The sequence below is a fragment of the Sardina pilchardus genome, chromosome 8 (assembly GCF_963854185.1).
Source record: "Sardina pilchardus chromosome 8, fSarPil1.1, whole genome shotgun sequence".
Classification (NCBI taxonomy): domain Eukaryota; kingdom Metazoa; phylum Chordata; class Actinopteri; order Clupeiformes; family Clupeidae; genus Sardina; species Sardina pilchardus.
Genome location: NC_085001.1, coordinates 1,443,769 through 1,453,768, shown reverse-complemented (window position 1 = coordinate 1,453,768; position 10,000 = coordinate 1,443,769). Strand labels below are relative to the sequence as shown.

The window sequence follows — 10,000 nt, the reverse complement described above, 5'->3', positions numbered from 1 at the left end:
CTACGTAATCAGCCAATAGGGAACCAAGGCCAGGGTCGTGCCCGCACCTCACAACGCAATCAGCCAATCAGCACTGGTCCTCAGGTGTGTGCATTCCATGTGCGCATCATGTGATGTAAGCAGCAACATGTGCTGTTAGTAAACAATACGTTGTAAACACGCATGTTGACACAGGAAGCCAGAGGAGTGCAGACTTGTGTTCTAATAACTGAGAGCAGTGCAGACTTGTGTTCTAATAACTGAGAGCAGTGCAGACTTGTGTTGTAATAACTGAGAGCAGACTTGTGTTCTAATAACTGAGAGGTGTAACTCTGCTGTCCGGCCGCCCCAAAGGACCGGAGCATAAGCTGCAGAAGGGCTGGGACATCAGCTGACCACTTGTTTCTTTAAACTATTGCTGATGATGTTTTCATCTTGTTCCATGTATTCATCTGCATTTCTTTGTTGCTTACCTTAACTGAAACAAACAATGAGGAGTTGTAAAAGACACAGTAGTATTGGCAAACGTCCCATTTTTAAATGTTTGACATCAACGGCATGCTACACAACATACTGCATCATGAAGAAGATTTTCATTTTGAAATTGTGTGTGATTTTGTGTGAGATTGCAGCAGGCCTCACTAATAGATCTCCCACCAGCTGACGAGACCCAGGTCTCCCACATGCAGCCTCGCTGGGGATCCTATCCTACCCGGGTGCCAGCCTCGCTGGGGATCCTATCCTACCACATGCCAGCCTCGCTGGTGATCCTATCCTCCCTCATGCAGCCTCGCTGGTGATCCTATCCTCCCTCATGCAGCCTCGCTGGTGATCCTATCCTCCCACGTGCAGCCTCGCTGGTGATCCTATCCTCCCACGTGCAGCCTCGCTGGTGATCCTATCCTCCCACGTGCAGCCTCGCTGGTGATCCTATCCTCCCACATGCCAGCCTTGCTGGTGATCCTATCCTCCCACATGCAGCCTCGCTGGTGATCCTATCCTCCCACATGCCAGCCTTGCTGGTGATCCTATCCTCCCACATGCAGCCTCGCTGGTGATCCTATCCTCCCACATGCCAGCCTTGCTGGTGATCCTATCCTCCCACATGCAGCCTCGCTGGTGATCCTATCCTCCCACATGCCAGCCTTGCTGGTGATCCTATCCTCCCACATGCCAGCCTCGCTGGTGATCCTATCCTCCCACATGCCAGCCTCGCTGGTGATCCTATCCTACCCGGGTGGCCGTCAGGGGCACCCCACGCCCACGCCCACGCCCCCCGCGCCAGCCTGCTGGGCGAGTCGTACAGGTGAGCGGCTCTGCCGTTTACACGCGTGCTGGTTACACAGGTTATCCAACAGCTAACAACTCAGCGCATCAAACAGCAACCACTGCTGCTGATTCTCTGGAGTCAGCATCAAACAGCAACCACTGCTGCTGATTCTCTGGAGTCAGCATCAGCATCAGCACCACCAACAGACCCACCTCCTAGCTGAATCATTCATACATGGAAAAGAAGAAAGAATATATTTTTGTACAAATGTAATTTTATCCCTCCTATGTAGTTATGTCCTTCATCCTATGGAATGTGGTTTAATTTGTGTAAATGCTGATTTCTGGAACAAAGCGAAATAAAGAGTGGGAGAGATGCCTTGAGTATGTCCTGAGAGACTCTAGAACTCCTCGGACTAATTGAACTTCTGGAACTATGTAATAATGGAGCGAGGGTTCTTTTTTGTATCCTAAACGAGCGGATTGTGTGTCCCTCTGTTGTCCTGACGACAATTAAAAATTCAAGTTTTGGACTTGTTGTTATCCTTTTTGCAACTTAGTTGTAGGGTTGCTCTATTATGGCAAAACAAAAACAAAAAAAATCTATTTCTATAATCAGGATTAGTTTATGCAATATTGACATCACAAATATTTAACATGATTAGGCTACTCAGTGATCTTGGTAATATCAGCTTTCTAAACTTGAAAATAATTAACACAGAATTTTAAGTTTTGTTGCAAAATGGAATGCTATTTCATTATATTTGACTGATTAATTGATTGAGTGTGATTTGATTGAAAAGATTGAAAGTTTCTCCTGTAAATGTAATGCAACATTGATTGATTGTTTGATTGCATAGCCCTACTTGAGATTACATAGACACTCCCATTCAGAATCTTATTTAACATTCACTCAACTGTGCAGGATAGTTTCCCAGATAAGAAATGCAACAAAATTCAAACATCTCTTTCAAATTATTTCTTGAATGATTAATGTAGGCCTATACATTTTAATCACTGTCCTGCATCTCATCTTGTGGCATCGTGTTGACCAGCCTTTAAAAGAGGCTACCAATACGGAAGGCCACCTAGGCCTAGGCTACAATTTCCTTCTAATAATGAATAATAATGAGGGAAGAGAGAGAGGGGAAATACTTGATATGAACATTTATAGAGGTGAATGTTCTCGGCATTTGCTGTTTAATTAAATATTTCGAGAGGTTTAGAGTGTTAAAGTTTTAAGTAGGCTAAATAAAGACCTATGCAATTGATGGATCTGCTCTGCAACGCAAGCAGCAGACTGCTACGTCAGCCTACTGTTCAAAGGACATAGGCTATAGCTGAGGGCCGGACCCCTGGTCTTGTCCTGTCTGCAGACGCAAGCCTCACAGCAAGGGGTAAAGGCTGAACCCATAGGAGGTCAGATAGGCTACTCCACTACAGCACGGCTCTTGCACTGCTGCTCTACAGGTGAGAACGAGACAGGCATCTACACCCGTGGAGCAGGAGGAGTAGCCTGGCGCGATATTGCGGAATTGAGGCCTAAATTAGGGCAGCCTATTAGGAAATGCAGGAAAAGCTCAGGGCAAGTCATGATGGCCAATGATGACACTGTAGCTTGATAAAAAAAAAAACAAAAAAACAATTGTGGCAAAGTTGTTTGATTAAAGACATAATCATTTTTTTATTCGTTATTTATTCAAACGATAGTCTAGGCTACAGGTGGACCAGGGTGCAGTGGCCTATCTCAAGACCGAAAGGTCTTAATAGGCTACTCTATTTCTTGAGACTAGTTATACAGATAGGTGAAATTATTTGCAAACGCAAATGCAAGATGCTGAGGTGTGGGGTAATTAGACGCAAGCCTATCGAGCCGATCATTTCCATAGATCATTTCCCCTGGACTACAGCAAACGGCTACGTCCCTGATGACACGGCTTCGTAATGAGCCACAGAGTCCACAAAGCTGTTTACCTAGCAGTTGAAATGCATTTTGGGACATGCAGTCTTCTTCATTTCAAACCAGCCCACCCACAGCCGTCGGCCGAGGAGCACAGCGCGCCTGTCCAGTGCTTAAAAGATATTTTAGCAGCTGTGTCTTCCCAACTGTCATCACATTAAGATCCTCCTTACTCATGCCGGTGTTTTTCATTAGATGCTGTGCAGCACGAGGATGAATGGTACAGACACGAAAGATTTCCAAAAATGTATAGCTGGGGTATGGGCACGCGAACCAATTATTTGCACAACAATGACCATGATACCGTGCGACATCTGCGCATGGGCACGGGACTATTCAACTACAGTCGACCCAACCATCTATTATGCTTCTTCGCTGCAATAAAAGCTACCTGAAAGACTGCAAGCAAAACGCTACCGGAACCACTTCGGGGGAAAGTAATAAAGTAAAACGTATATATTTATGATTCGTGCTTTTGGTTTCAATTTTAACTGTTCCATCTTGAGTGGTTAGACGGACACTTAGCTAACACAGCAACCTGCTCTAAGAAGATAGCTGCTCAGAGCGGCTCTGATGCTCGGTGCTTTGCAACAATGTAACAAAGCGTACTTTCATCCCCTAGCTACCAATGTGCTAAGTTTAAAGGAAGCAGAAATGTTCACCTAGACATTGTATCGCTTAATTGTGGACGCAGATGTATTTCTAGCACCATGGATTTCAAATTAGCCCGCTAAGTAGCTAGCTGGTCGGCATGCACACAATGGCTCTCGTTAGAGAGCGAGCGATATGGAATGGTTTGCTGGCTCCAAGACAGCGTTATCTAGTTAGCCAGCTAACAGTAGCGACTATTGCTAGCTGGCTAACTAGCTTATGAGATCGTCTGCATTCCAGACTGGAGGTCCTATCTGTTCACTGCCCGCCATCTTTTAAAGAAGTAAATTCCGAATGAAGTAGCCGTGGGCCTGTTTGTTGCATTCATTTATTCGTAATGTTGTACGTGGTCTCTTATCTGGGAATACATAGCTAATCGTGTTGGTAGCTAGTTGGCTAGCGTTACATCCAAGCGAGTTGGTGTAACTCTGAACAAGTAGCTAACGACGTTTTACGTTCACGTGGCTAGCTGGCCGTAAAACTTGAGTTGTGTTTAACAGTCAGTTTTTCCAGAAACATGGCCGTATTATTTACATCTAAACCGTCTAACTTCATTGGGGTAATCAGAAGCTTCTGTAAAGTTGTGTTGTGCAAGCTGTTGCATGTGTGCACCCTGTGATGAGTAGAAACCAATTTGTTCCGGACACAGGAAGGAGACTGGCGGAGACGAATATGTTTAACGCTTTAATTTGTTAATTATCAAAACTTCCTGAAGTCCACGTACAGTTTGGTTGCAGTGTTATGTCTATAACAGCATTTTAATGATGCACACAGATTGAAATTTATTATGCAAATGGTCACTTCGCTGGCATGCAATAGTTATGGCGTGCATACAGTATATGGTGTAAGCCAGGTGTAACTATTTGTCATTTAAATGAACTCAGGTGTGCTATGTTGTCCCATAACTGAACTGAACTGAACTGAGTTGTTGTTGGTGTGTGTGTGTGTGTGTCTGTGTGTGTGTGTGTTTCTAGTAGAGTGCGGACACCCATCTCTGAGATGGGATGTGTGGATGCCGTGGGCCATAAGGAGCAGACCGCACCCCCACACTGCGCCCGCTGATCTCTAGGCCGGACCCCCCCGCCGCAGCAGCAGCCCCCCCAGGACCGTCGCGCCCGTCCTGTTCCCCGGACAACATGTCGGGCGAGGCCCCCGCCGCCCAGACGCCTCCCCCGATAACCAACCCCCCGCCCCCCCCGATAACCAACCCCCCGCCCCCCGAGTTCACCAACCCCACCAAGCCCGGCCGCAAGACCAACCAGCTGCAGTACATGCAGAACGTGGTGGTGAAGACCCTCTGGAGGCATCAGTTCGCCTGGCCCTTCTACACGCCCGTAGACGCCATCAAGCTCAACCTGCCCGTGAGTAGGACGCCGCCGCTGGAGCCCTCCTGCACACACCTCAGGGGTTACGCCTGCTGCACGCACGTCGCACGCAGACCACACACCGCACTCTGCACTTGCTCAAACATGAACCGTACGCCTGAGAGTTGTGTTGAACAGGCAGCCAGTCTATGAACACGGGATGTGCTCTTATTATCTGTAGTGTTGTGACTGAGGAGCCAGGTTATGCGCACTAACCTGAAAGTCTCGGGTTCCTTTCACTGTGTGTGCACCCTCGAGGAATGCTCTTTAAAGGGACACTTCACCGATTAGCTTTAAGCTTTTTGCGTTTGAATGGTCGTGCATCATTCTCTCAGTTTGCCTTGAGATGGGAGAAATATGGATTTCAATGTTGGACTTCCTGCTTTCAATGATGTAGAAATCATCATATTACATCATTGAAAGCAGGAAGTCCTATTCATGGGTTTCATTGAAATCCATATTTCTCCCATCTCAAGGCAATCTGAGGGAATGATGTACGACCATTCAATTACATGACTGGTTTTCTAAAGATACAAAGCTTAATGCTAATCGGTGAAGTGTCCCTTTAACCCCCTCTGTAAGTGGCTCCAGTCGCTAGCAGGCCTTTAACTCTTTAACCCCCTCTGTAAGTGGCTCCAGTCGCTAGCAGGCCTTTAACTCTTTAACCCCCTCTGTAAGTGGCTCCAGTCGCTAGCAGGCCTTTAACTCTTTAACCCCCTCTGTAAGTGGCTCCAGTAGCTAGCAGGCCTTTAACTCTTTAACCCCCTCTGTAAGTGGCTCCAGTCGCTAGCAGGCCTTGAACTCTTCAACCCCCTGTGTAAGTGGCTCCAGTCGCTAGCAGGCCTTTAACTCTGGTCAGACTGGCAGGGTTTTATTCCTGAGCAGCAGTGCTGTTGTGTCTGCTGTGCCCTCGAGGAAGCACTTTAACCCTGAGCTGCTCTGGAGTCTGGCTCTGCATGCTATTAGCCTCTGGAAGTCACTATGGATAAAAGGATCTGACACATTACTGAGGAAGACTAAAGATGATCCATGCAGACTAACTTGACCGGGGTGAACTGCTCTAAAGATGATCCTAGCAGACTAACTTCACCAGCAGACTAACTTCACCGGGGTGAACTGCTCTAAAGATGATCCTAGCAGACTAACTTCACCAGGGTGAACTGCTCTAAAGATGATCCTGGCAGACTAACTTCACCAGCAGACTACCTTCACCAGGGTGAACTGCTCTAAAGATGATCCTAGCAGACTAACTTCACCAGCAGACTAACTTCACCAGGGTGAACTGCTCTAAAGATGATCCTAGCAGACTAACTTCACCAGCAGACTAACTTCACCAGGGTGAACTGCTCTAAAGATGATCCTAGCAGACTAACTTCACCAGCAGACTAACTTCACCTGGGTGAACTGCTCTAAAGATGATCCTAGCAGACTAACTTCACCAGGGTGAACTGCTCTAAAGATGATCCTAGCAGACTAACTTCACCAGGGTGAACTGCTCTAAAGATGATCCTAGCAGACTAACTTCACCAGCAGACTAACTTCATCAGGGTGAACTGCTCTAAAGATGATCCTAGCAGACTAACTTCACCAGCAGACTAACTTCACCAGGGTGAACTGCTCTAAAGATGGGTTCTGCAAGGCATTGCGTATGTGTTCCATGGGATTTCTGCAGACCAACTTGAGCCTCTGCTGTGTGTCACCCTGGGGATTTTGAGTACTGTGTTGAATGCATGGGGGCTACATGTTGTGGATTTACAGAACACCAACCTCTTCTCTCTCTCTCATGCAGGACTACCACAAAGTGATCAGGAATCCGATGGACATGGGGACCATTAAGAAGAGACTGGAGAACAACTACTACTGGACAGCAGGGGAGTGCATGCAGGACTTCAACACTATGTTCACCAACTGTTACATTTATAACAAGGTAACAAGTCACATCAGGACTTCAACACTATGTTCACCAACTGTTACATTTATAATAAGGTAACATGTCACATCAGGACTTCAACACTATTCACCAACTGTTACATTTATAACAAGGTAACATGTCACATCTGCTCAGAGGTCCTCAGTAGCCAGACTTGGTCTCACCGACTGTTTTGTCATTGAGTACGTTTACACCTGTAAACCTGTAGACTGTCTCAGGGCTCAGCGGTGGGATAGGCGGCGGTGAACGCGTTGTCTCTGCTGTAACTTGCTCTTTGCATCAGGGACAGAAGCAAATGCTACGTTGGTTCACTGAGTACAAGTGAACGAGAATGTTATTATTGTTGTTGTTGTTAGGCCATTATTATGATTTGACATTTTCTTGATTTTACTATATGAACTGTGTTTTAATAGCCTGGCTAGCGCCTACCACTTCTCAAATGAGATGTGGTCTGGCAACCAGACGTTCATTTTCTTGTATTTGAAAAAATTCCCAGATCCGTTCATTGGGCGCCACGGCGACTGTGCATAGCTCATCATCGTCCTGCTTTCCCCCCTGTTCTGTGATTGGTCCCCTATCTCAGGCAAAAATTAGGGCGGTAGTTTCCAGAATGAAATCACTGCGCAAAGCAGGATGGGAACACCCAGTCTGGTATTTTGATGCTACTGGGATGTTAATTGTTATTGTATGTTGTGAGTTGCTTCAGATATCATTATTCATAAGAACCATAATCAGCTTTTTTGGCCAGGTTTGCGTAAACAAACAAGGAATTGGACTCCGTTACAGCCCTAGTCATGTACGCTGCAGCTCTATTCCCAGCAGCCCTACAGACGACATTGTGCTGATGGCACAGGCGCTGGTGTGTGTGTGTGTGTGTGTGTGTGTGTGTGTGTGTGTGTGTGTGTGTGTGTGTGTGTGTGTGTGTGTGGTGCAGCTTGATTGACTCCATGTTCCCCCCTGCTGTGCTCCAGCCCACAGACGACATCGTGCTGATGGCTCAGGCGCTGGAGAAGATCTTCCTGCAGAAGGTGGCGTCCATGCCCCAGGAGGAGGTGGAGCTGCTGCCGCCGCCGCCCAAAGGCAAGAGCCGCAAACCGGGAGCTCCGCCCAGCACAGGTGAGCACACAGCAGCACAGGTGCACAGCACAGCAACACAGGTGTACAGCACACAGCACAGAGGTACTGCACAGCAACACAGGTGCACAGCACAGCAGCACAGGTGCACAGCACAGCAACACAGGTGTACAGCACAGCAACACAGGTGTACAGCACAGCAACACAGGTGTACAGCACACAGCACAGAGGTACAGCACAGCAACACAGGTGTACAGCACAGCAACACAGGTGAGCACACAGCAACACAGGTGTACAGCACAGCTGCCAGGTGTGCTGCATAGCTGCCAGGTGAGCTCAAAACCGCCAGGTGTACAGCACACATCAGCACAGGTGTACAGCGCAGCAGCCAGGTGAGCACACAGCCACCAGGTGTGCTGCAGACGTTCAGCCCCGAGCCTCTCTCAGGGACCGAGGGCTGTGATTGGCTCTGCCACTGACACAGCATGGCGTATATAGAATCATTCACAGGGAGGAGCCTGATGACCAGGTCCATTTCTCCCACTGGAGAGAAAGGATGATAAAGAGGAATCTTCCGCTGTTCTTCAAGGATAGAACGGAACACACGCCTTTTGGTGGCCGTTAGTGCCGTGTGACATTATTCTCTTGTTTGAGCGAAGTTCCTCTGTTGGTAGATGGCAGTGAACGTGTCTCAACTAATGTTCACCAGCCTGCACATCTGATGAGATCAAACGGGTGTGACCACTCACTCTGCTGGACTCACACACACTCAGCAGCAGACCTGTGTCAGACGGACACACACACACACACACACACACACACACACACACACACACACACACACACACACACACACACACACACACACACACACACACACACACACACACTGTTGGACTCCTGAGCAGCAACAGACCTGTTTCAGAAGGACGTGTTTAATTGTGCCTGATGAAGATGTGTGTGTTTCTGCTCCGTTTGGTTGTTGCCGTAGAGACCCCAGGTGTGGGCGTGTCGTCGGGGTCCCCCTCCTCGTCTTCATCGCCCACTCAGACGTCTCAGACGCCCGTCATCGCCGCGGCGCCCGTAGCAACCATCACCTCCAACGTCCAGGCCACGCCCCCTCCACCGCCGGCCGCCGTGATGCCCGTCGTCCCCTCCGCGCAGCCCGTCGTCAAGGTGAGTCCGAGAGGCGGCCAATCAGAGAGGGAGGAAGAGGGTGAGCCAGACCAATCAGAAGCCCCCTCTAAACATGCACTGGACTCCTGACTCCTGAATAGCACCTTGTTCATGTGTGATTCGGAAGTTAGTCCATTCACATACACAGGGTTTAGGCTACCATTTGGATGAGAAACGCATAGTAGACAAACAGTAGCCCACTTTAAAAAGAAAAGATGGTCTTAAAGTGGCCCCTTGCAGTCCCCAGGATCTTCTCATTTGCGAGTGGATCTTGGGGATGGAAACATGTTGCCCTTTTAAGGGATAATAAGATGTATGTTTTCCTTTTAACGATCTTTACCTCTTGCCATGTTAGCATTATTAGTCATCGTTATGGAGCCTGTGTTGCCATGTTAGCATTATTAGTCATCGTTATGGAGCCTGTGTTGCCATGTTAGCATTATTAGTCGTCATTATCAAGCCTGTGTTGCCATGTTAGCATTATTAGTCATCGTTATCGAGCCTGTGTTGCCATGTTAGCATTATTAATCGTCATTATCGAGCCTGTGTTGCCATGTTAGCATTATTAGTCATCGTTATGGAGCCTGGGTTGCCATG

At 47.8% G+C, this 10,000-nt stretch overlaps 2 protein-coding genes across 13 annotated transcripts in view; both read left to right on the top strand.

The window, feature by feature from the left end:
- The window catches only part of rxrab (retinoid x receptor, alpha b), a 59,028-nt gene extending 57,247 nt beyond the window's left edge, over positions 1-1,781 (top strand). For both annotated transcript variants that reach the window (XM_062542293.1, XM_062542294.1), the window contains one exon: positions 1-1,781. This exon is cut by the window's left edge and continues 2,660 nt beyond it. The gene's annotated coding sequence lies outside the window, so the exon portion shown is untranslated.
- A 1,505-nt stretch (positions 1,782-3,286) lies between these two features.
- Positions 3,287-10,000, top strand: part of brd3b (bromodomain containing 3b) — a 27,664-nt gene continuing 20,950 nt past the window's right edge. For 6 of the 11 annotated variants that reach the window (XM_062542289.1, XM_062542286.1, XM_062542288.1 and 3 more), the window contains exons 1-5: positions 3,287-3,653; positions 4,834-5,220; positions 7,013-7,150; positions 8,125-8,269; positions 9,219-9,403. In XM_062542289.1, coding sequence (XP_062398273.1) covers positions 4,996-5,220; positions 7,013-7,150; positions 8,125-8,269; positions 9,219-9,403 — 693 coding nt within the window. In that variant the 5' untranslated portion in view covers positions 3,287-3,653; positions 4,834-4,995. Of the gene's footprint in view, positions 3,661-4,115; positions 4,143-4,833; positions 5,221-7,012; positions 7,151-8,124; positions 8,270-9,218; positions 9,404-10,000 lie in introns of those variants that run through there. The other 5 variants (XM_062542280.1, XM_062542281.1, XM_062542283.1 and 2 more) reach the window with 5 other exon arrangements.